Below are 26,326 nucleotides of genomic sequence, written 5' to 3' on the forward strand. Positions count from 1 at the left end.
TACAGCAGGTCGATATGTCAGCTCAGCGGACCATTGCCCCGGGGGTTGACCTACTATGGCTTCCGCCCGGGGCGACTGACTCGAAGAGCTGAGAAGTGGGGGCCTTACTAACAACTGGATAAAATCAGCTGGCTGGTCAGCTGGCGACGTACGATAGCTATGGCGTTTATTGATATAAATACGGTAGTAGATGGATATGAACACGTAAAATCACATTAATAAAAAATTAATAGATAGATATTCAGTCGTTAATATCTAGCTTTGATATATAAAAAGCTCTGCTAGCGCCACCATACGGCCCCAGCTGGCAAATAATTCAGAAAATAGTACGACCCAGCGGGGTCAGTGATTGAACCGGTGCCGAGCGGCGCGGGGCCGCGGCACAGGCGCGCCATGTGTCGACCTGTGACCGCTGGAACAGGCACGCTAGTGACTGCGACAGCCGTGTGGTGAAGATCCACTGCTGAGGCCTGAGAAGTGAATATCAAAGAAGTTCAATCACAAACATTTTACCCGCTATTAACGTGTGGTGCATTGAATCAGCATACCTATATCAGCAGATTATATTCGCCGGAAATAGCGGTCTCGTGCAGTAATGCGGCTGCCGCGTCTGCGAGCTGTGCCCATAGCCAAATTTCAGAGTTTTTTATGGGCGCATTCTTTTGAGACGATCTTCATTGTAAGATATGGTCCTAAAATTGTCATTTTAATTGCAAGATGACATGCAAACTACTCTCATCAATCAATGTAGCCGTAAGTGGGTAAATATGACGTGCGCCTTTCTCATGCAGGTAATAGGTATCTAACCATAGCGGAGACGAAGCTTCCTAGTTCCTTCTATGGTCATAGAAGTCCGATTTCCTCACCATCGTGTTTGTCATGCTTGAGCGCGTCGAACGGTTATCTACTAGCGGCGAAGTAATGTGACAGACCTGACCTCCTCAGGTGACCCTTAGGAAGCTCCCGAGATAGGTAGGTATGCAAGTTGTGAGCGCTCTGGAGGTTAGGTACTATCTCCTGTAAGTTCAATCTCCCTGAAAAATTCCCTGGAACTGCGGACTTGCAAAGTTGCGACATTTTATGACTGCGCAGGATGCAGAATCGATGACCTGACCTGACCTGAGCATATGATTGGTGTCACAAAAATTTAACGCTCGCCAGCCGAGGGGGTGGTTGCCGCCCCCATATTTTGTCTTTCCTTTTTTGGCCGCTAGCTGCAGAACGCGCCGGCGATATAAAGCTGAAATTTGGTATAGGGGAAGCCGGGGGAAGCCCGGCATAGTAAGCTCTTTTTCATTTTTATTACATACCATACGTGCTGTATAAAATGTTGATATCCTGTTAGCTAGCTAAGTTCATTGGCCGTGTCTTCCCAAAAAGTCGGTTTCGTGGAATAAGTATAAGGCTGAGAAAATCGAGTTTTAAAAAAGTGTTGATTTTTCTGGGGTAAGCCCGGCATAGGGGTAACGCCGGCCACCTTCCCAGCGCTTTACAACGAGTTCATGAAACCATTATGTGTCTTCCAAATATTAACGGAAAGTGAAATATTAAGGTACGCATTAGCTCTGGAGTCTGGACATCTTAGAGTTTATGTCACTACTGGTATTTTAGCTAGCGTCTACCACATATACAGTACAGGTCGATGAAAATCGTGATGCAAAATTGACAAAAAATGTGAATTTCAAAATTCCTTAAATTTTTTTTCTTTTTACCTTAATGCATCATATTGCATATCATTCGACTCGGCTGATGAAGAAAAACACAGCGACACCATTTTTGAAGCTCTAGCTTCATTGTCTGTCGCGTTATCTGCAAAAACATAGTTTGACCCTAGTTGACCTTAAGTGACATGACTGGCTTTGTCTATGATAACATGTTTATTTTCGAAATTTATCTTTGATCTAGGTGTAAACCAAACCTGCTCAGTACCTATTATCTCATGGAAAACAGTGGTTTAGTGGCATTGCTCTCGGTTGGGGGTAGGCTTGGCCACTCGCCCGGGGTTACCCCAATGTGATAATTTTTATTTTAGAACAGCGATGTTCGAAAAAATGTCATACTTAAGCCAGCCTGCCTCGTCACCCCTCACTACAAACACTTAAATGGTCCTTACATAACATTCGTATAAATATTAGTACTGTATGGTATAACATTAACAGTGCAACATATCTCACTTTTTAGCTAAAAACCCTTAAAATATCATTTTTGCTCTATAACTTTAACAATATGCAATTTTTGTTAGCCTTAACTTTTTTGCTGGCGTTACCTTAGCTGCCACGCTGAAAGGACAAACACTTGAACATTCTATTGTGAATAATTTAGCCGGAAACGGGGTGGCCGGGCTTCCCCCGCGCCCGGGCTTCCCCCGGCTTCCCCTACCCTAGGTTTGATAGCAAGCCGGATCTTTTGACATCAGCCGCATTTTCAGGTCAGGTCAGGTCACTGACTTATGACGTCATAAGCTAGCCTCTGCACGGTCCTGAAATTCCCTCGTTGCCAAAGGAGCGCTCACCGGAAGATGAAACTCGCATTCCCTACTCCTAGTGTCCACGAGAGGTCTCACAGCTTGTATGTCTCGGATTTTTCCTAAATGTCACATGAGGCGGACTGTTCAGGCACGTGACCTCACCATTTAGTCAATGTAAGAAATATTGAAACTGTTATTTTGGCGCCAGGAGCAGTAGCGGCGGAACACCTTCAGTTAAGGGGGGGGGGGGCACTGCCGACTTTTGGTCCCATTCTTTCCATGCAACGCCATTAGGGCTAATATTAAAATGCCAAAATCAAAGGGGGGCACGGTGCCCCGGTGCCCTCCCCGTTCCGCCGCCTATTGGCCAGGAATGATCTAAAACTATCTCATGGACTCAAAATCAGGGCTGCGGAGTCGATGGATTTTCGGCGACTCCGACTCCGACTCCGACTCCGGCTTTCAAAAGCCAGCTCCGACTCCGACTCCGACTCCGGGCAGAATTGTCGACTCCGACCGACTCCAACTCCCGACTCCGACTCTGCAGACCTAGCAGGGCTGCGGAGTCGACAGATTTTCGGTGACTCCGACTCCGACTCCGGCTCGGGTTTCTAAAATCGACTCCGACTCCGACTCCGACTCCGTTCACAACTGTCGACTCCGACCGACTCCGACTCCGACTCCGACTCCGACTCCGCAGCCCTGCTCAAAATCATGATGCACTCCTTGCAAGGTCCGATGCTTTGCTTTTGCATTGCTCACCTTGTGTGACGTCATAAATGACGTCACTAATCATATTAGTTTTTTTTGTCAATAACTCCCGATCAAAGCGAGCTAGCGAGTCGGGAAAGCCACCAATGGACTTAGGAAGACCTGCCGAATCGAATAATAAGCGATATGACCTCCTTTGACCAGCTTTGTGACCTGACGGGATCTGATCTGACCTTGACCCGAGTCCCGAGGTCAACGCTTAACCCGCGCACCGACGGGGGTCCGCGCGAACTTAGAACCGACGAGGGGGGGGGGGGCGGTTGACCGCCCCCCCCTGAGATCTCGAGAACGAAGCAAGATACCGACAAGGGGTAAAAGGCATTGGGTACCTACGCGCGAGCAAGGTCTACAATTTTAAAATCATTTTCAGGTCAGGTCAAAGATGACGTCAGAGGGGTAAAAAAGTCAAAATGGCGGCGCTAGAAATAAAGCAAGTTTTTTTCTTGAATAACTTTCGAAGTAGCCAAGCTAGGAACAACCATAATGACACCATCGTGATCCTCTTGTCAATCCACATCGAAAAATACATGTGTTGACCTCGAAAGGTCCAAACTCAAAGGTAACAATTGCGTTCTCGTGAGTCGGGGGTGAGGGACAAAAGTCGAAGTTTGAGAGACACGAGGACGAGACTCTGTAAAATGGGTGATTTGTATCTTCAACGGGATATGGACGATATGTAGTGGATGAGCCGGATGGCCCGTGGGGTATCCGCAAGGCCCTATAAAGAGGGTATCCGCCAGTAGCGGCGGAACACCTTCAATTAAGGGGGGGGGGACACTGCCGACTTTTGTTCCCATTCTTTCCATGCAACGCCCATAGGGCTAATGTTAACCCTCGCATGTGTAGGGGGGGGGGGGGGGTCGGATGGACCCCCCCCATGGTTTTTCGCGAATAACTCGCGTAAAAAGCGGCCGATCGCGACGAAACTTTCAGTACCCTCGCATTGCTCAATTTTACACCTACCCTGAAAATTTCATGACCCTGACCCAAATGACCTTTGACCTGTGACCTCTTTCCCGAGACCATGTTTGGCCGGAATCGCGATTTTGCGTATGTCGGCTCGCATTAGCCGCGCGTTTGCAAGCTTTCCGTGGTTTCAAACGTTCAAACATGTGATTTGATGTTGCTCCCATACATTAGGGTGGGTGTCAAGGTCACCTGAAGGTCAGGTCAGGTCATTGACCTTTGGTGACCTCGGGTGACCTCGGTTCACTTTTTCGAGTTTTACATGTTTCTAGGCTAGTTTTTGGAGCTGAATTCGAATTTAGCAACCATTTGAACATTTACGAAGTAGTTTTGGTGACTTCGTAACATGTTACGAAGCTGTCAGAGGCGGTTGACACGTACTACGAATACCCGTCCCGACGCCTACTGGTTGACCTGACCTGACCTGACCCGACCTGGTCTAAATGCTTAAAGACATCATCTGTGATCAAAACTAACACAATATTCGTGATCAGCACCCCGAAAAACCCCTTAGCAGCCACACTTTACGACTTTCTAACAGGTCCCGATTTTCCCGATTTTGGGTCATTGACCTGACCTGGAAGGTCAACCAATGACCTAGGACCTTAAAATTGGGTATCATCGGCTTCCTCTCGTCACGGGCAACACGCTCGTTTTTTCCGCGAAGCTCTAGCTCAATCAGGGGCCAAACGGCAAGGGGGGGGTCCAACCGACCCCCCCCCCCTACACATTAGAAGCTGGAAAACGCCGCACACATGCGAGGGTTAAAATGCCAAAATCAAAGGGGGGCACGGTTGACGGTGCCCCGGTGCCCTCCTCGATCCGCCGCCTATTGGTATCCGCATTCCGATCCTGCATTAGTTCAAGGAAGGAAACTATAGAAGCGGCAGAAAAAAAATCACGATATGGAAGCTGCTACCAAATTAAATAACATAAAACCACGGATCACATAACGGATCGGCAACTCCCCCCCGCGACCTGTCTCCCCTGCCACCTGGTGGGCATTTAGGTGAACTATCTTCACTAAGGAAGCGGCCGGCCTCGTGCGTGTTGAGGGCGTCGTGTCGGAGCTAATTAAGTGATTTTTCTGCGGAACATGGTTTCTCAGCTAGCTTAGAAGATACCTATGGTATAAATGAGAATGGCAAGAATCGTTAGAGACAGGTTAAGTATTTGAGATTGTATCCTTTGTCATGAAAATCGTTGTTTTCATACCCACGTGGGCGACCTAGCGTCCATCGTGAAATGGGTAATTTTCCGATCGCTGTCATCTCTTACATATATTTCATGAGTATATTTTTGATAAATATTCATCTGCCGATTAAATTAAACCTGTAACTTTCACAAATATACTTGCATAAAGTAAAAACCCACGCCGGGCCGGTACACGGTACCAACCGCGCCGGGCCGAGGGTGTATGAAACCCCCGCCCGCCCCCACCCCCCTAACTCGGCTTCTGGGCCACGTAGCCACACGGGGTAAGCGGCATTCCAAAGAGCGTAAAAATAATGGCGGAAATACTTCAGTCATTTTTTAGGTCAGGTCAAAGGTCAGGTTACCAGAGGTCATTAAAGGCAAATTTTGTCTATTTCAACAGTTTTCGAAACACCCGACGCATAACTTGAGAACCAATAGAACTACAGCGCCGCGGAAAAGCGCATTCGATAGCTCTTTCACAGGTCTTTCTGAGTTTTATTCATAGATTTGATCTCAGGTCAACGGTGTAGCCTCCAGAGGGCAAAAACTCCAAAAATAGGCGTGTTTACGAAAAACGTTTTTTTCGGTAATAACTTTTGACTTAAACGAGCCACGACCTTACTTTTGCCAGCATCGTGTTCCTCTCGTCGAGACGCGTCGAATGAACTATACTCGTAGGTTGACCTTGAAAGGCCATTTTGAAAATTTTACGGCAGGCCAAGGTCATGACCTGACCGGAAAGGGTCATGCTGCATATCAGTCGATCCGTATCGTCGAGCTGAACACATCTGACGTGTTTTCATCGCTCTAGCACGTCTATCAAAAGTTATAGTAAAAGAAACTGCTGTTGATCGTTTTCATGCCATTGTTAACATGTAACCCGATGTTTGAGGGTGTTAAGAATGACCCGCCCAGACCAAATGAGACGCCTTTCAATTTGCTCTTATTGACTTATCATTAGTATTATATATATTATTAGCGGCGGGGAGGGTCGTATCGTGAAACAGGGGCCAAGGTCCACCTATAGTCTCGTTAATGGCCAGCTCGTTGAATTTGCTCCGATGTTATCTACTCCAACTGGTAGCCGGTGACCGTCTAGATAGGAACAGGGGATGAACTCGTACTATGGGCAGACGGATGAGGAAAGGTCTTCGTGTACCTGCGGCCAAAAACGACGTTAAAGTTGCGAGGATGTGCTTCTTGCTCATACAACTCAAGCATAACTAGAAACATTTGGATCATTATGCATGCTCCAGCTGATTAGGGAATGAAGTATGTAACATTTCCATGTTATGGTAACATTCCATCTGTAAGAGAGACTCCGTAATTTAATCCATTCTTAACCTTTGTTTGTTTTTGTTTTGTTGGGTTAGGCCCTTTCGGTCCATTGAGACCATTGCAGAGCCGGAAGGATTATAGGAATTGGGGTAAACATTGGTATGGACAGGCACCCTATAGAGTCACCGGGGCTGAGCCCGTCCGAATGGACAGACCGACCAGCCCCCCAAGCACTCTCTGCACCCGGCTACGGGTGTGCTCCTGCATGGGAGCAGTGGTGCGCTTCAAGGGAGCAGCCCGCATGAGATAAAGTTGCCTGTCCAGCCCGGATCAAGAGTTGCTGCGTGGAGGAAAAGGATTTGAACTTGATCTGAACATCCTGAGGATGGAAACGACGGACGGGTGTTGCGTTCACACCCGTTTCCCCGTGCCTTTTAACACTGGTTGCGGCGGGCGGCCGGCTCCCCTCCTTAGTGAAGATATCCGCGCCGCTAGATGGCAGCCCGCTCCGCGGGTACACCGATAACAAAGGGAATCGGGGAGAGTTGCCGATCCGTTAGGTGATCCGTGATAAAACAGTGCATAAAACACGCACGAGAGACGAATAATGGAGCGCCGATTTCCAGTGGTAAACACACAAGCAGCCCAAACAAGGGACGACGGTGAAAACAGGGCGCCTGGGGCGATTTGATCAAGGTTCGTGAAATTTACACGTGATGTTTGGCATATAGAAGGCCCATGGAGCGGGAGAAGTTCCAAATGTCACGTGACTAATATGCCCTCCGGCGCCCTGTTTTCACCGGCGTCCCAAACAAGCATAAGTGCTTGAAACTTGAAATTGCAAAAATCGGATTGAGAAACGTGCTGATTAAAATATTCTTGCATTTTATTTGTCTCTGACTCAGCGAGAAATCATGGAATATTGAGGAAACGCCAAAGATTCCAGGACAAATCTTCGTATGGCATTTCTTCGTCGCGCAATTCTTCGTCCGCATTTCTTCGTCCGCAAATCTTCGTCGGCGCATTTATTCGTGTCGCATTATTTCGTCTCGCATTTCTTCGTAAGCGCAAATATTCGTAGCGCATTTTTTCGTATCCGCATTTCTTCGTACGCGCATTTCTTCGTCAAGCATTTTTTCGTCCACGCATTTCTTCGTCTACGCAAATCTTCGTCCGCATTTCTTCGTCCACGCAAATCTTCGTCTGCGCATATCTTCGTCCGCAAATCTTCGTCCCCGCAAATCTTCGTCCGCAAATCTTCGTCCGCATTTTTTCGTCCACGCATTTCTTCGTCTACGCAAATATTCGTCCGCATTTCTTCGTCCCGGCAAATCTTCGTCCGCAAATCTTCGTCCGCAAATCTTCGTCTGCAAATCTTCGTCCGCAAATCTTCGTCCGCATTTTTCGTCCACGCAAATCTTCGTCCGCAAATCTTTGTCTGCGCATATTTTCGTCCGCAAACCTTTGTCTGCGCCATAGAGATCTTATAATATAGAGATGCCCAGGTACTAAAAAACCTAACGTTTCTTGGGCGTTTTCTAAGCAAGAAATTACGCTCTTTGAATATCGTGAATTGTGTCTGTACCCTCTTCTAAAAAGAAAATGAATGATTATTATACGTATTTCTTCATTCTATGAAGTGTAGAAATAAAGGATCACATTAGTCCACTTTAAACGTTTTTTTGTTGCAATAATTTCTTATGTTCTCGGACACGTTGGAAACATCCCATGGGATATATATTGGAATGGAAGTTGACGTTGGGATAGCATTGAAGTATCGCTGTATTTTCCAAAGTTAGTTATTTGATTTATAAATTCGGCTCCCGGTACTGGGGTGTATTAAGAGATATCATTGGTTGTGCGGTGAGGTCATCATGAATATTTTAATGTCGATTTTTTGTCAACTTTTTTACACCGTATTATTAGTTCTTCAGTGATGGGTTAATAAGTGTTGTGTTGAAGGATGCGTTGAACAGTCGCCGAACAGCTTCCACAAATTTCTAAGTCTTGAGCAGGCAATGGACGGAAGTGCTCGGAAAACCTGCAGTGGCTTCCAACGGATTGTGACAGGGTATGCTCCTCTCATTTCGACCCTGCCGTGATAAGAACGTATGGTCCCAGCGTTCGATTATTGAAATGTGCAGTGCCAAGAAAAACGGCGTACTTCATTGACCATGCAAGGATGCAAGATGACCAAACATTCTTGGAAGATGACCACACTTATGCCCTACCAGACTATACAGTACTGAAAAGAAGAAATGACGTTTTAGTCGATGCAATTTTTTTAGTCGATTTTTAGTCGATTTTTTTAGTCGATGCGTTTTAGTCGACAATACAGAGCCAAATTTGCAGAGATGTTTGCCATTGTCGCTCTGTAGCTGAATGCATTGATTGTATCGAGACAAACATATGCTTTTTTTTCTTCAAAACTCCGTCACAAAGATTGCTAATATTTTTACTTTATTGAAGCTGCTTTCAAGACGGGAATCTGGCACATATTTGGTGTAGATTTGGCAAATTAGGTTCATTGTAGCCGTTTTCACGACGGAATAGCGGGTACCTAATATACACCTGTTTGGTCCTTTGATACCTGAGGAACAGGAATTTTAGTAGTTCTTTATAGTAGGTTTTCCACCTTTCGAATGAGTGGCCCGATACTTTGCTGTTTTTCTACTAAATATTACAATAATTAATTTTATTTAAGGACTTACCACTCACGTACACCTATGAAGCGTAAGCGCGTTCATGAAATTCTCAAATCTATATAGTGCTAGTACAATGATTACCTACAGTGAGTCGCAGTGGTCGGCAGGTCCTCCGGGGTCGTGCCCCCTTTTCGGGCGCCAGGCAGGGCCATTACCCCCACCTACCAGACAGCATTGCATACACAACCAAGTTTACTGAAATGTCATACCTTTCCGTGACACTAGTGGCAGCGGAACACCTTTAATGAAGGGAGGCTGCACTGCCGACTTTTGGTCGCATCTTTCCATGCAGCGCCAATAGGGAATTGCAAGTTGCAACGCCAATGTCAAATACCAAAATCAAAGGGGGCACGGTGCCCCGGTGCCCCCCCCCCCGTTCCGCCACCTATGCGTGACACTTTGGGTATTTAGGGTATTATTATGTAAAAAGCGTCGGACCACGACAAAATTGTACCCTCGTGCTGATCATGTTTTTATCTGCCATAACACATTTCATATTGCACACAAATAACCGTTGGCTTGTTAGTTGTTTCTTGAGATCATGGTAGGTCATACAATCTCAATTCTAGAAACTACAGCGGGTCCCTATCTTCTCCACAACTGTCATTGACCTATTGAAAGTCTTAACCCGCGCCCCGTTGGGCTCTGCCGAGCAGTTGGGGGGGGGGGGGGCATTTTGGCCCCCCCCCCCCTAAGATCTCGAGAACCACGCAACGTAGCGACAAGCGGCAAACGGTGTTGGATAGCCCTATCAGGGAACTACCTTGTGACCCAATTTTATTGACCTAGGTCAAACCGATGACGTCACAGGTCAGGTCAAAGGTCCAATTTTCACCGTTTACAGGCATATCACGAAATGCGTTGTACAATCGAGTAAAATGCATTTCATTGAAAATCATCGATGGGGAAATGTTCTTCAAACACATATTTTGCTAGTTGAGGTCACTGATACCAGGTCAGGTCACAGAGGTCAGGTCACTGGGGGGTCACAATATGAAAGTGTCGTGTGATACATGTTTTATGGTCCATTTTACATGACAAATGCGATTATGTGGGTCAGGCAGCCTTTGGGGCCAGCTTAGGTCACGTTTTGGTCAAGGTCAGGTCAAGGTCAGGTCAAGGTCAGGTCAAATTAGGTCAAATTTCAAAGTTGATATTTTTGCATAAATTGGGTATCGAATCGATGCAGCTCGTCACGGGGAGTTCAATGGTGGTCTTTGTTTTGCCGTACGAGGTCTAGAATTGCTAAAAATTGAGTTCAAAAATTTGACGTCATCATTTTTGAACAGTTTTTTCGCTATAACTTGGCCAAAAAACGAGATATCGATCTGAAATTTGGTATGTATATAGAAGAGCGCAGGGACTATCACATATATTCCGGTTTTTTTCGAAATTCTGAAAAATTTTGGATTTTTTTTTTTTAGTTTTTCAAAAAAAAATCAATTTTTTGAAATTTTTGGGTCAAAAACCCAAAATTTTGAAAATCCGAGATAGCAGTTTTGTAGCGCCGCTTTTTGTCTACTAGACCATATAAAGAACTTTGAAATTGCTTGATAATTGTAGATTTGGTGAGCGTTTAAAGATTGCATGTTTTTTGCTCATTTTTGCTCGAACATGACCTCAGTTTGACCTCAATAACTCCTGACCTAAGGTGACCTAAGACTTGAAATTTGGTGTGAAGGTGTCAAATTGATGCCCGGGAAGGTACTGAAAATTTGGCGGCGCTGCGCGCCGCCGTTTTCTTGCTATTCAGGAAAAACCACAGGGGGGGCCAAAATGGCCCCCCCAACGGGGCGAGGGTTAACACGCGCACCGACGGGGGGCGGATATCCGCCCCCCCCTGAGGTTTTTTCGCGGATAGCGGGAAAACCGCGGCGCGTAGCGCCGCGAAATTTGGTACGACTATTCTCTCATCAATTTTACACATGGTGTGCAAGTTTGAACCTCCTAACTTTAAGGTCAGGTCACCAGGTCACTTTGAATGACCCAACATCAAGCCACTTTTTTGCAACTTTGTCACCGTGCCAGAGCTACAGTAGATGTCGGAGGCCTTTGAAAATCGCAAGATGTTATTAGGTCATTAGTAGCTACAATTTGTTTATCTCGGAATCTGGATATCGATGACCTAAGGTCAGGTCAATTTCTCGACCTCCCCATTATAAGTCAATGGGGGAAAAATCAACTCCCTGTTTTTACCACTAAAACGGGTCGGAATGGCCCCATATACCATACATGACTTCATATACGATCAACCTTCACTACCTTGAGGTCAGTTTTGCTGTTGGGCAGCTGTAAGGTCATGTGACGTCATCAAAGTTCACCAAAGTTTTTTTTGCCAATAACTCCGTATAGGAACAAGATACAGCCGCGCGGATGGTCTCATTGTGTTCAGCTCGTCAAGACGCATCGAATGATATACATGATGACCTCGAGGTCACGTGACCTGAGGTCAACCTTTGACCTTGACCTTTCGAGGTCAAGGTCAAGGTCTGTGTGTAGGTCAAGGTCTGTGCAAGGCTTCGAGGTCAAGGTCTGTGTGTAGGTATACTGATGTGTGCGCCGAGTGTTTATGTGTCCATATTACATGAAATCATGATTTGAGAAGCTGTTACCAAAAATGCAGTCAAAAAACTTCACGAAAAGTAAATTTAGCTTGCCTAAAACGCAATTATTTTAGATGACCTAGGTTGACCTTGACCCTGACCTTGACATCTGTACATCGTCGAACAACATGAGCATGATAGATTGGAGGTAAGAATGGCAAAAAAGGCCGAAATCAAGGTGTGAAAAGCTCACAAGGCCCATAGCCAACGCAAGATGCTGAGAATTGGCCATTTGGGCCATGACATGACCTGAAAAACAAGGTCATATCTCCGAAACCAAAAACCACAGAGACTTGAAATTTTCAGTTGACATCAAGAAAGGATGGAGGAGCAGCTATACGAAAAATCAGCCTTCAAGCTCTAAAAATGTTGAGTGCAGAGCAGAAAAACTACTTGAGGGGGGGGGGGTGGCAACCACCCCCATGTGCGGGCGAGGGTTAAGCCTCGCCCGTATTGGTGTTTTTTCCAGCCGCGAACGTATAAGGGGGTCCGTTGGACCCCCCCCCCTTGCCGTTTCGCCCCTGATCGAGCTAGAGCTTCGCGGAAAAAACGAGCGTGTTGCCCGTGACGAGAGGAAGCCGATGATACCTAATTTTAAGGTCCTAGGTCATTGGTTGACCTTGCAGGTCAGGTCAATCACGAAAACGGCTATTTACACCATATTACTTTTGAAAACATTTTCTTGCGACACTTCGGTCATCTATGCCTAGTGCCTTAATAACCAAGATGTCATCCGTAAGAGAGCAAATAGTAAATGAATATATTAAAAAAGACAATTATATAACAGCTGTCCGTTATTGTCTATAACGACTTCTTCAGCGGTTAAAAAACGCTGTAGAAGTTTTTTAGACGAAACCGGTCCGGTTTTATATATAATTGTCTCTTTTAATATATTCATTTACATACTATACTTGCTCTCTACTATAGGCAGTACAGGTACACTCGTCCAATATATCTGCATGATGTCATCAATCTATGTTTTTACTTTCTTCCCGAAGCAGTCTGTGTTTAAGAGCCTCACGAGCTACCTGCGCTCAAAAAAGTTACTTAAAAAACGCCCAAGAAACGACACGAAATTGAGTGTTTTAACATTGTATGGGCATCTCTATATTATAAGATCTCTATGGTCTGCGCTATCTTCGTCTTCGCAAACATTCGTCCACAAATGTGGTTCAATAAAACCATAAAGAAATATCAGACCATCAAGTGATTGACGAATTTAATGCATGGAATGGATGATCGAAACTTTTGAAGTCAGGTAGATGAGGTCTGTCAGGTGAAGCTATTGTATTTGGGAGCCGACAATTGTAACATTCCATATCATTTGTGTCCCGGACATTCTTTTTTTCGCGGTCGATGAATGACAATATAATCTCGTACCCTCGCCGGCATAGGCGGCGGAATGGGGAGGGCACCGGGGCACCGTTCCCCTCTTTAATTTTGGCCTTTTAACAGACGTAGCCCTATGGGCGTTGCATGGAAAGAATTTGAGACTTAAAGTCGGCAGTGCCGTGTGGCGTGCCCCCCCCCCCCTAATTGAAGGTGTTCCGCCGCTACTGCTCGCCGGACCTATTTGTATTCTACATACACGCCGGCCGAGGGGGGGCGGGTACGACCCCCCCCCCCCATCGCCGTTTCGCCACTGGTGGAGCTAGCGCGTCGCGGAAAAAACGAGCGTGTGCGCCGTTACTAGACGCAGAGATTAATACCTGATTTTAAGGCCTTCTAGGTCAGGGGTCGGCTTACGGCCCGCGGGCCGGATCCGGCCAGGAGGGTGACGGTTGGATCCGGCCCGCGACTATCTGACGTCCGGCCCGCGGCTGGTATCAGCGACTTACATCGTGCTCCGGCCCGCGGTTCCTTCAGAAATCGACTCCGATATAAAAGTGACTTAAATGTGCTTTGGCACAATAGTTCTTCCTTCGCACACTTCATGAGTTTATAAACACCATTTGCGGGTGTTTTTGTCTAATTCTACTTCTAGACAAAACTTGCGCGGGCCGGACGTCAGATGGTCGCGGGCCGGATCCAACCGTCACCCTCCCGGCCGGATCCGGCCCGCGGGCTGTAAGCCGACCCCTGACCTAGAAGGCCTTAAAATCGGGTATTAATCTCTGCCATGGGCGGCGCCACCGGGGGGGACGGGGGGGACAGGTCCCCCGCTATCGAAAGTTAGGGGGGTACAGTACCCCCCTATCGGCGATGCCCGTTCAATAGTTGATAATAATGCATTATAAAGCTATCCGTCGCATTTAATGCATCGTTGGTTAATCAAGGCAGGTTCTGAATAAAGATTGCTGTTGGGATGCACCGCAGGGGGTCCTGGCCATCTGCAAAAGGTGTGGAGCTGTGATGCCTGTAGTTATAAGGTGATCGGCAGGGCCTCGGGGATCGTGCCCCCTTTTTGGGGCGCCAGGCAGGGTTATTACTTATTACCTCCCCACCCCACTGCCAGACCCCATTGCCGATAAAGCCAAGTTCACTGAAATTCCATAGATATCCGTTACTATATGAAAATTTTCCATTCCTAATTAGTCAAATTCAAGCATGGCAGTTATACCAAAGGAACCATTTGAAATCTATGCCATTTAACCCCAGCACTTGTGGGGAGAAGTGTTCGGATAGATCACAGGCAGGACCAAAAAAGCACGCAGTAGCCCAGGACCTTATAATTGGATATAGCATCGGCTCCCTCTCGTCAAGGGGTTCGATAGCACTCGTTTTTTTTTTTCTGCAAAACTAAGTTCGGTCGGCGGCCGAACGGCTGGGGGTCTAATCGAGCCCCCCATCCCTCCCCTTCTTACGTCAGCGGCTGTGAAAATGCCATTACCAGCTGTTGAAACATGGCAGTTGCTTTTGCATGAGTGCACGAAAGGGTTTTAGGTCCGTGATACGTGAAAGGTTCTACATGAAAATTGAGATACACCAGCTTATCAAATTGTGCTCACTGTGGTGCGCTCGGTTTTACCTGGACTAGTCTTTGAATTCTGGGGTGAAACAGACCAGTCAAGAAACCTGTTCCATAAGGAGAGCCACTAAATGCTAAAGAGATGTGGGATGAGGTTTCCAGAGACCTTCATTACCTCCCAAAGGGGGTGCCCCGCCATTTGCCAATCCCTGCTGTAGTTGTTACGATTGGAGGGTGAATATGAGAACGATGCAGGTCGTGCCAGCTCGATCATGACGAACACAATGGTGCCGACATCACAGCTCTACTGCCATTTTTGACGAAGTGAATCAACAAGCACCGGAATCCTACCCTGGGGCATTTCACCTGCAGAGGTCGCCGGACCTGAGACCCTTTCACTCATTTTTTTTTTTCAACGGTGCATGCGCTCGTTTTTCCCGCGAAGCTCTTGGCAAGAAATCGATCAGAAAGTGTGGTCAAATAACGGCTGGGGACCTTCCATGACCTAGCCTTTTGAGTGACCACCGATGACATGACCACTGACGGCTAGCCATTAGCTGCACCCTGCCCGTTGCATATGGATCAGGTGGTGTCATGATTCTGAAATTATATTGCAGTTTTGGCGCACTTGTCAGAGCAGAAGACATTCCCACTTTTCCTCCATTACTATATGATGGTGAAGCCCTGAAGCTGACCAGACGTAAGATCGAAAATTTGAAAGTATGAAACGTAAGAATAGCTGGCACTGCTACTCATACCTAAGCAATTCGCAGCTTGTAGGAAACCAGCTTTGAGTTGGCAAGACTGCAAATTTTGATTTAGAGGCAAGGATGCTTGAAAAGGTGATCGATCTTAGGTGTCCTAGGATAAGTTTGGAAACGGGATGCACCATTCGATGTGTTTTGGGCCTTGCCAAGTTTCGCGGCGTTACGTGCCTCGTTTTTTTGCATACACGATCAGTATCTACTTTTTGGATTTTCGATTTTCGGTCCCCGTCCCCCCCTATCGAAAACCCGTGGCGCCGCCCCTGATCTCTGCGTCTCGTAACGGCGCACACGCTCCTTTTTCCGCGACGCGCTAGCTCCACCAGTGGCGAAACGGCGATGGGGGGTCGTACCCGCCCCCCCCCCCCTCGCCCGCCCTCGGCCGCCGTGTATGTAGAAAACGAATAGGTCTGGCGAGCAGTAGCGGCGGAACACCTTCAATTAGGGACGGCACTGCCGACTTTTAGTCCCATTCTTCATCCATGCAACGCCCATAGGGCTACTGTTAAAAGGCCAAAATTAAAGAGGGGAACGGTGCCCCGGTGCCCTCCCCGTTCCGCCGCCTATGCCGGCGAGGGTACAAGAGATTATATTGTCATTCATCGACCGCGAAAAAAAAGAATGTCCGGGACACAAATGATAGGGATGTTACAATTCTCGGCTCCCACATACAATAGCTTCACCTGACAGACCTCATCTACCTACCTGACTTCAAAAGCTTCGATCATCCATTCCATGCATTAAATTCGTCAATCACTTGATGGTCTGATATTTCTTCATGGTTTTATTGAACCACATTTGTGGACAAATGTTTGCGGAGACAAAGCGCAGACAAAGGTTTGCGGACGAAAATATGCGCAGACAAAGATTTGCGGACGAAGAAATGCGTGGACGAAAAATGCGGACGAAGATTTGCAGACGAAGATTTGCAGACGAAGATTTGCGGATGAAGATGTGCGGACGAAGATTTGCCGGGACGAAGATTTGCGTGGACGAAGAAATGCGGACGAAGATTTGCGTAGACGAAGAAATGCGTGGACGAAAAAATGCGGACGAAGATTTGCGGACGAAGATTTGCGGGGACGAAGATTTGCGGACGAAGATATGCGCAGACGAAGATTTGCGTGGACGAAGAAATGCGGACGAAGATTTGCGTAGACGAAGAAATGCGTGGACGAAAAAATGCTTGACGAAGAAATGCGCGTACGAAGAAATGCGGATACGAAAAAATGCGCTACGAATATTTGCGCTTACGAAGAAATGCGAGACGAAGTTATGCGACACGAATAAATGCGTCGACGAAGATTTGCGGACGAAGAAATGCGGACGAGGAATTGCGCGACGAAGAATTGCCAGTGTTGCCAGATTTGGAGGATTTCCGCAAATCTGGAGGATTTTGAACTCTATTTGCGGACAAATTTCGCTTTTGGAGGATTTTTGATTCTGGAGGAAAATCTGGAGGATTTGTCGCCCGATTATTATATTCAATTTCATGGAAAAATATAACACATTCAAGACTAAAAAGGCATTTTCCTGCCCAGCGTCACCCTACCCGTTAGGATATATCACGTCCTTTATCACCGTGAGACTGCAGAATGTCTCAGTCTGTAGCTATATTTACGAGGGTACCAAACTACTGGCGGATCTAAGGGGGACATTTGGGGCAAATGCCCCCGGCCCCCCTGCAGCGCCTGAAATCGACGAAAATTTTCGTTTTTTGAAGATAAAACGAAAACTCAACAACTTTTATAAGAAAAAGTATCTTTTAAACTGCACAGCAGTGCGAAAAGATTCGAAATCCGATGGGTTTTTAGTATTTGGTGAAACTTTTTTGGGGGTATAGCCCCCCGCAGCGTCCAAGACCGCCTTTCTATATCTACCAATAGGATTTGGAGGAATCTGGAGGATTTTTTGTAACTGATATAGAGGATTACAGCCTTCCCCATCTGGCAGCACTGAGAATTGCCATACGAAGATTTGTCCGGTTACGAACGCCAAACGGTGAAGGTCATCCGAACTCAGCGATTTTGCGCACTGGCACGGCCTTGGCACGGCCTCAGCTTCTCACTTGAGGTTGAGATCAGATTTTGTTAAAATTTGATCGTCAGTTTGCAAGGTGATGATGTTGATATGATAATGTTTTATATGATATCAATGTAGTTGGAGATTTGACTTCCACAGCATCCAAGTTCAAATAGGCAATATTTTATTGTAATTATTTTGCTTAGGTTATTATATTTTTGTTATGAATAGTGCTTTAAATTCAGACTGGTAAAAAATCCATACACTATGCTGGACACCCCATTAACTCTCATGCATCAAAATTTATTGCAAGTGATTTGGAGCAAAATTTTGGCACATTGTGCCAAAAGTTGAAGTTGAAGCTTCATTGTGGAAAATTCAGCTTTAACCGTTTGTAAATTTTAAGCATTAATTATTTCTCTGAAACTCTTTTCACATATTTCCTGCCATCAGATTCAGTGCTAGGTTTTCTTTCTTAGTTTCCTTCCATTCTACCTCCTAAGTCCTACCTAAGTCCTAGCTGACTGATGTTTACAATGGATTAGCACTGATTCTGAATGTCTGGATACTGGATGTAGGTGCACATTGTCAAGAAGGCTTATTTAGGAGAGATAGATAGATTCAGTGCTTCACTCAATCTGGGTTTGCACAGTTCAGTAGAGGTCAAGAAAGAAAGAAAAAGCGGGACAAATGGATGTCTGGATGGATGGATGGATAAATGGATGGTCTAAGCTCATCTTACAGCCATTTCTGCCTTTTCAGACCAGCTGGTTTGTGGGAGCTAGCATCTACCCTTCTCTGCCATGCCTCTGCTGGAGCTGCCCATACCTCTGCTGCGGCGCCTGGCTGGTCTCTGCTCCCCTGCCTCTCGGTGTGTTGTGCTCTCTCTGACTCATCAACGGCCCACCTCGGCACCCCTCCACCTGCCTTCGGACGACGCGGACGACTCGCGCGGCGCCGGCGACCGCGCCGGCCGGCCCGAGACCGCCTATGCAGAGCCGACGCGCTCGCGGCGCAAGTTTGTGGAGCGTTTCCTGCGCCGGGAGCTGGGCCTGAGCTGGTCGTGCGCCGAGCGGGAGGCGGCCCGGTGGCGGCTGCCCACGGACGCCGGCCTGCCGCTGCTGGCCGACAACCTGGCCTTCCTCACAGAGCGCGGGGTGCAGCTGCGCCACCTGCAGCAGGACGTGGACGTGCTGGCCGTACCGCATGGTGAGTCGGACGGCGCAGCCGCGGAGCTGGAGAGACGGTGGGTGGGGTCGAAGGGAGGAGGTCCGGACTATGGTAGACGGACAGGGGATGTTTTGTTCAGACTGTCCCTGCCACTGTGTTTCGATGTGTCGATCTGCTCTAACCCCCGTTGGTCTGTCTGATACACTCAGGTGACCTGCTGCGGGTGCACGGCCTGGTGAGCGGCCTGCCATGCGCCGAGTACTGTCACTACTACCCGCTGAGCCGTGCGCGGCCCGACCTGGTGGAGCCGCTGTTCCGGCGCCTGCCGACGCCGCACTCCAACCTGGTGCACCAGCTGGCCGACACACTACAGGTGCGCCGAGAAACGGGGAGGTAGTGCAGCCAGGGGAAATTCGGAGAGACATTAGGTGCGGGGAGCAACGGGGATGTGCCGCAGGTTGCGGGGCGAAACGGCGAGATGTATACTGCGGAAACGGCGAGAATCGAAATGGTGCAGCTGGAAAGGGAACTGGACAGACACTGCAGCTGGGAGGTGGGCGGGGACACTGCAGGACGCCGGGAGCTGGGACTGCAGATGATAGGCCGTGGGATTGGGACTGGGAGTAATGCAGCTGGAGTAGAACATAGATGAGATAATGCAGCTGTGGAATGGATGGGAAATGGTAGAATTCTCCCCAGCCTCCTCCACGTTTCATTTTGTATTCCTCGCGCATATTTTGGTCAGATGCTTCGCCGTCTCCTTTCGTTGGTCATTCATCTTGTGAAGTCGAGCACCACCTGGCGGTGAGATTTAAAACTATACGTTTTAGGCCTGGAGCTAGGTGGCGGCTGTTCGCCGAGCTTTTACCGGCCGGACGGTGAAATGTCACGAAAAACGTGACACCGTGAAAAAGCCCTGGGCCCGGCACGGACCGGCTGTGGAGAAGGTATGGGCGATGGTGGTATAGTGGTGAGCATAGCTGCCTTCCAAGCAGTTGACCCGGGTTCGATTCCCGGCCATCGCAGCAGTGTTTTGACCTTGCAGGTCAACAAACCCAGGTCAAGTGTTGGAGGTGTAGGGCATGAAACCAAGTGCGTGGTAACTGGTATCGTTAACTGAAACAGACTCTTTCCGCGTTCGGGAAATCGCATGCGAGAGCCTATTCAAATACATTATAATTCTTCCCGCATCAATCGCATCCGTGAGGTGCGTGCGATTGATGCGAGCGTGCTTCCATTCCATGTATTTGAATAGGCTCTCGCATGCGATTTCCTGACTGCGGAAAGAGCCTTTTTCAGGCTTTAGTCAATCAGATCACAGATGCGAGAACGCTATAAGACCAATAAAACGGCTTTTGTGGGCGAAAAAAGGAGCGAGGGAGAGGGTGAGCCTTGCACGTGCGGAATCGCGAGGGGGTACTTCCAATGACTTGTGTACGGCACCCTACTTAACGGTCTCTAGCGATGTGCCAGATTTGAGCGCAATCGGCCCAGCCGTTCTCGAGATCTGGAAGCGGCACCCTGAACGTGCGCACATGCAAAGTGGGTCCCAACGGACTTCTGCACGGCACTCTACTAGCTGGTCCCTAACCTTGTAACAAATTTGAGCGCAATCGGTTCAGCCGTTCTCGAGATCTGGAACCGACCCACGCACGTGCGCACATCCAGCAGCACCCCTAATGTGGCGCGATTTTGGATGTTGCGGTTTCGGATGTAGTGTTTTTGGAGGTTACGTGCTTGGATGTTGCGTACTTGATGATACGTTTTTTGATGTTGCGGTTTTGAATGGTTTTGGACGTTGTGAATGCTCCCTATATAGTCGATTTTGGACGTATTTCGGATGTTGCGTACTTTGGACGCTACGGTTTTGGATGTTTCGTACCTTGGATGCTGCGTACTTGGACGCTTTGATGGTCCCCCGCTCATTTCTATTCCCCTTTCTCCTTTCCCTTTTATTTATTATCATTCAGGGCGGAAGCGACCGTATCTGTCTTGTTTCGTGCGATGGTTGCGATGCTCCTCCCCTCCTCATTTATCCTGCACCATTTCACATTGGCTTGTGTCTGTTTGGGTCTGGAGTGCTGACCGCTGGTGTTGTGGCCATTTGCAGCTGCCGGAGCTGACAGTCAGCAGAGCGGTCAGCAGGATGGCCAGCCAGGTCATCAAGAACAGCCCCGAGAAGCTGCTGTCCAGCGCCAGACTGCTGACAGGTGAGCCTTGCTGTCAGACAGAATTAATTATCCCTGACCCTACTGCTGACAGGACTGTCCCCACTGTCAAATAGGACTGTTCCTCCTGTCAAACAGGACTGTTTGACTGTCCAGACAGCTGGACTGTCCCACTGTCGGGCAGGATTGCCTAATTGTCACACAGGACTGCGGACTATCAGACAGGACTGAATGTGAGTTACGTGCAGCTGCAGGTGCCCTCCGTCCGACCTGTCCCTGTTCCACCGGTCCCGCTTACCTCTCTGACTTTACCCCGTACCTACAGAGCTGGGGTACCGGTGTCGCCCTCTGACTCTCTCTCGGTACCTACAGAGCTGGGGTGCCGGTGTCGCCCTCTGACTCTCTCTCGGTACCTACAGAGCTGGGGTACCGGTGTCGCCCTCTGACTCTCTCTCGGTGCCTACAGAGCTGGGGTATCGGTGTCGCCCTCTGACTCCCTCGGTACCCACAGAGCTGGGGTGCCGGTGTCGCCCTCTGACTCTCTCTCGGTACCTACAGAGCTGGGGGTGCCAGTGTCGCCCTCTGACTCCCTCGGTACCCACAGAGCTGGGGGTGCCGGTGTCGCCCTCTGACTCTCTCTCGGTACCCACAGAGCAGCTGGGGGTGCCGGTGTCGCCCTCTGACTCTCTCGGTACCCACAGAGCTGGGGGTGCCGGTGTCGCCCTCTGACTCCCTCGGTACCTACAGAGCTGGGGTACCGGTGTCGCCCTCTGACTCTCTCTCGGTACCCACAGAGCTGGGGTACCGGTGTCGCCCTCTGACTCTCTCGGTACCCACAGAGCTGGGGTGCCGGTGTCGCCCTCTGACTCTCTCTCGGTACCCACAAAGCTGGGGTACCGGTGTCGCCCTCTGACTCTCTCTCGGTACCCACAGAGCTGGGGTGCCGGTGTCGCCCTCTGACTCTCTCTCGGTACCTACAGAGCTGGGGGTGCCGGTGTCGCCCTCTGACTCTCTCTCGGTACCCACAGAGCTGGGGTGCCGGTGTCGCCCTCTGACTCTCTCGGTACCCACAGAGCTGGGGTACCGGTGTCGCCCTCTGACTCTCTCTCTCGGTACCCACAGAGCAGCTGGGGGTGCCGGTGTCGCCCTCTGACTCTCTCGGTACCTACAGAGCTGGGGTGCCGGTGTCGCCCTCTGACTTTCTCGGTACCCACAGAGCTGGGGGTGCCGGTGTCGCCCTCTGACTCTCTCGGTACCCACAGAGCTGGGGTGCCGGTGTCGCCCTCTGACTCTCTCTCGGTACCCACAGAGCTGGGGGTGCCGGTGTCTGAGCTGGGCCGCTCGCTCTACCTGCTGCGGCTGACCGGGGCGCGCCTGAGGCGGCGCGCGCAGCAGTGCAGGAAGCACGGAGTCCCGCTGCGAGCGCACTATCTAGCCATGACCGACGACAACTTCCAGAGGTCAGTCATAGCGGGGTGATCCAGCGGTCGTCGGACAGTGCCGGTCGGCACTGTCCTACCCTTTTATCATTTATTCATCCAGTTCAGTTGTTCATACTCATTGCTCGACATGTCTAAGTCAGTCATGTCAACTGCTTGGACTGCTTATGCTATTCCATTTCGCGAGCTGACGTCACACTTATTTTATTTATTTATTTATTTATTTATTCAAGTGATCACCAACAGGGCGGACCCCCACTGACAGGCGAAGTCAAACTAATACTGTACATGATAAACAATGACATACGGGCAAACAATGCAGAGTAAACAGTATGTAAATATTACGATAAATATAGCTAAAAATATAATGCACAAAAAAGATGTGAGTTAACCCTCGCCCGCACATGGGGGGGGGGGGGTGGTTGCCACCCCCCCCCCCCCAGGCAGTCTTTCTGCTCTGCACTCAACATTTTTAGAGCTAGAAGGCTGATTTTTCGTATAGCTGCTCGTCTATCCTTTCTTGATGTCCACTGAAAATTTCAAGTTTCTGTGATTTTTGGTTTCGGAGATATGACCTTATTTTTCAGGTCATGTCATGACCCAAATGGCCAATTCTCAACATCTTGCGTTTGCCATGGACCTTGTGAGCTTTTGACACCCTGATTCGGCCTTTTTTGCCAGTCTTACCTCCCACCTATCATGGAACATGTTGTTCGACGATGTACAGGGGTCAAGGTCAGGGTCAAGGTCAACCTAGGTCATCTAAGATAATTGCGTTTTAGGCAAGCTGAATTTACTTTTTGTGAAGTTTTTTGACTGCATTTTTGGTAAAAGCTTCTCAGATCATGATTTCATGTGATATGGACCCAAAAACAATCGGTGCACACATCAGTATACACACAGACACACACAGACATACAAACACATATAATTGACCTTGACCTAACTTGACCTGAAATGACCTCAGCAGCAAAATTCTGGTCGGATAGTGTGACAAAGAGGTTCTAGCTGGCTTGGCACCAGAAAACAGCATCGTCATCGGTATTTGATAAGCAGCGCACTTGATATCCAACGGTGACCCAAAACAGCAACATTTTTTAGTTTGACCTGACCTGGAAGGTCAATGACTGACCTGAGAAGGTAAAACTGGGTATCATTGGATTCGTCTCTTCCCAAAGAATCTTTTTGGTCTTTACTGCTAAGCTCTATCTCCAACAGGAACGAAATGGCGCGGGGGGGGGGGGTGGCAACCCCCCCCCCCCCCATGTGCGTTCTAGGATGGGAAAATGGCATGTGCGGGCGAGGGTTAAGATGAATCTAAAAAAAAAAACGGAGCTTGTGAAAAGTCTCTATGACTTTAAAAAGATGATATATACTTCAAAACATGAGATTTAAAAGTCCCAGTGGCATCGTCAACACTACTTCTGGTAGTGTTGGAGGAATAGGCTTGTTGACGTCTCCATGGAAACCCAATTTGACACGTGTAATAGCAGCGTGCTGCTATCACCGGTGAAACAGGACCCTCTGCTCGCAGGCTGCTCTCGTCTATTCGATCTGCATATCATCCGCGGATCACATGAGGATAGTACTGTCCGTAACTCTTTGACCTAACACACCTGCGGTGTCCTCCTCCATCCCACCTGATACCTAACCTACACGGCCCTCTGACCCCGCCGTCCCCTCCCCAGGCGCCCTCTGACCCGCCCCTCCCCTCCCCAGGCGCTCTCTGACCCCGCCGTCCCCTCCCCAGGCGCGTGGCTCGCGGCGGCCCTCTGACCCCGCCCCTCCCTCCTCCCCAGGTGCCCTCTGACCCCGCCCTCCCCTCCCCAGGCGCGTGGCTCGCGGCGGCCCTCTGACCCCGCCCTCCCTCCCCAGGCGCCCTCTGACCCCGCCCTCCCCTCCCCAGGCGCCCTCTGACCCCGCCTCCGCTCCCAGGCGCGTGGCTCGCGGCGGCCCGCTCTGCGAGGAGACGGAGGACGTGGCGCTGACGGTGGCGCTGCGTCTGGGCGTCTCGCGGGACCGGGTGGTGGAGCAGACGCGCTGCTCGGACGTGCTGCGGACGCTGCGCGCCGGCCGTCTGGAGACGGTCACCGGCCTGCTGGAGCGCGCCGGCTACGGGCCCGCCGAGCGGCTGGCCGCCCTGCTGACCGTGTACCGCGGCCGGCCCGAGCGGCTGCGGCACCGGCTCGAGCTGTGCCGCCGGCTGGGCAGGCCCAAGCCGTCGCTGGCCGTGCTGGCCATGGACCAGAGGAGGTTCGAGACCAGGCTGGCTCGGTGGGCCAGAACGGCGGGGGCGGAGGAGCCGGATCGGGAAACTGTGCGGACCGAAGACACAGAGCGGCAGTGACGATAGCGGTCTTGTGGCAGAGGAGAGGAGCACGGCGTGGTGAGTGAGAGCGACGTAGAGTCGCAGCGGCGTCCGTGGTGCTTATCGGCAGTTTGGGAACAGTGGAGAACGGTTATGCCGCGAATCTGGAGACACGCCAGTCAGTTGAAGTTCAATAGGCGGAGCTGGCCGTGTCAGTGTTCCCGTTTGCACTGGATATTACATATCCTTGTTGTGACGTGATGCTTTATGTTTACGGTTGTCATTACGTTTGATGCGCTGATTAAGCCAACTACAGGGTGGACCAAAAAGGATGGAAACATTGTGAACTCGCATAAGATATGTGCTATTGCATGCAGGTGACTGAAAATGATACCAAACGAGAGCACATTTCGTGGAAATTCATAATGACATCTCTCTCATCTGCTTTCTCTCGTTTTCAGTCTCTCACAGCAAATGTTCGAAGAGGCCACCTTTGCGAGACAGGCACAGAGCGGCCCGCCTGCCGGCTGACGCGATAGCCCGATGACACATGTGCTCTGGTATGACTCGCACAGCCTTGGTGATCGCTCTTTTCAGATAACAGAGGCCTACATAACCTTCCTTGTAGACCTGGCCCTTGAGATGACTCCACAGGAAAGGAATCCATAGGTCAGATGAAAAGACAGACAGGCCAGTTCCACTTCGGTTCGAGGATAGGAGCGACAACACCGTGACTGACGACCAAAAGCGCTACCAAGCGACGCTAAAGAAGTTGTTGAAGTGAGCCCAAACGAAGTATGGCAGTCTCATGGACTTCATGTGATTCCAGCCAGACGGTGCGCCTCCTCACAGTCACATCGCGAAACAACGCTCAAGTGGAGCGCGAACCACTTTGGTGACCGGCTGATATCCCGCAGTGCCTGTCGGAACTGGCCTGTCTGATCACCTGACCTGACCCGGATGGATTTTTTCCTGTGGGGTCATCTCAACTCTCAAGGCCAGGTCTACAAGGAAGATTCTAAAGGCATCTGTTACCTGAAGAGAGTGATCACCAAGGCTGTGCGAGCCAAACCAGCGGACATGTGTCATCGGGCTATCGCGTCAGCAGCCAGGCGGGCCGCTCTTTGCCTGCCTCTCAAAAGTGGCCTCTTCGAACATTTGCTGTGGGAGACTGAAAACGAGAGAAAGCAGATGAGAGAGATGTCATTATGAATTTCCACGAAATGTACTCTCGTTTGGTATCATTTTCAGTCACCTGCATGCAATAACACATATTTTGTGCGAGTTCAAAATGTTTCCATCCTTTTTGGTCCACCCTGTATTAGGGTATATTTATCAGTAAATCTGGATACCGTGAATGTTTGCTGATCACTTTCATGCATTTGGCAACCCTAATGTGCCTTCTCCGAGGCTTGTCAATAAATACTATTGCTATATTTTATTGTAGGTCGTTTGTTGGCAGTTGTCTGTTTATTTCGACCCGACTGTTCCCCAAATTACCTAGACAAACGACAAACGACGTGATAGTCTAGTATCGCAAAAAGCTAAGGAACCCGAAAG

At 49.2% G+C, this 26,326-nt stretch overlaps 1 protein-coding gene and 1 non-coding gene across 7 annotated transcripts; both read left to right on the forward strand.

Annotated features, from left to right (window-relative positions):
- Positions 1 to 344: 344 nt before the first annotated feature.
- On the forward strand, positions 345 to 26,202 carry LOC122366798. 6 transcript variants are annotated; one of them, XM_043339388.1, is made up of 8 exons: positions 7,376 to 7,608; positions 17,650 to 17,775; positions 18,444 to 18,890; positions 19,061 to 19,224; positions 20,962 to 21,061; positions 22,329 to 22,479; positions 24,394 to 25,077; positions 26,086 to 26,202. In XM_043339388.1, exons 3-7 carry the CDS (start codon positions 18,485 to 18,487, stop codon positions 24,803 to 24,805), a joined length of 1,233 nt encoding a protein of 410 aa, XP_043195323.1. In that variant the 5' UTR covers positions 7,376 to 7,608; positions 17,650 to 17,775; positions 18,444 to 18,484; the 3' UTR covers positions 24,806 to 25,077; positions 26,086 to 26,202. The 6 variants fall into 6 exon arrangements, with proteins under 6 accessions (XP_043195325.1, XP_043195329.1, XP_043195326.1 ...); XM_043339392.1 differs by having other exon boundaries at positions 7,439 to 7,608; positions 17,650 to 17,666; XM_043339390.1 differs by lacking the exons at positions 7,376 to 7,608; positions 17,650 to 17,775 and adding an exon at positions 345 to 753.
- Positions 19,805 to 19,876, forward strand: Trnag-ucc. The gene has a single exon. It is a non-coding gene; the product is annotated as a tRNA-Gly (tRNA).
- Positions 26,203 to 26,326: the final 124 nt, after the last annotated feature.

The sequence above is a fragment of the Amphibalanus amphitrite genome, unplaced genomic scaffold, assembly GCF_019059575.1.
Source record: "Amphibalanus amphitrite isolate SeventyFive unplaced genomic scaffold, NRLGWU_Aamphi_draft 000832F_arrow, whole genome shotgun sequence".
Lineage (NCBI taxonomy): Eukaryota > Metazoa > Arthropoda > Thecostraca > Balanomorpha > Balanidae > Amphibalanus > Amphibalanus amphitrite.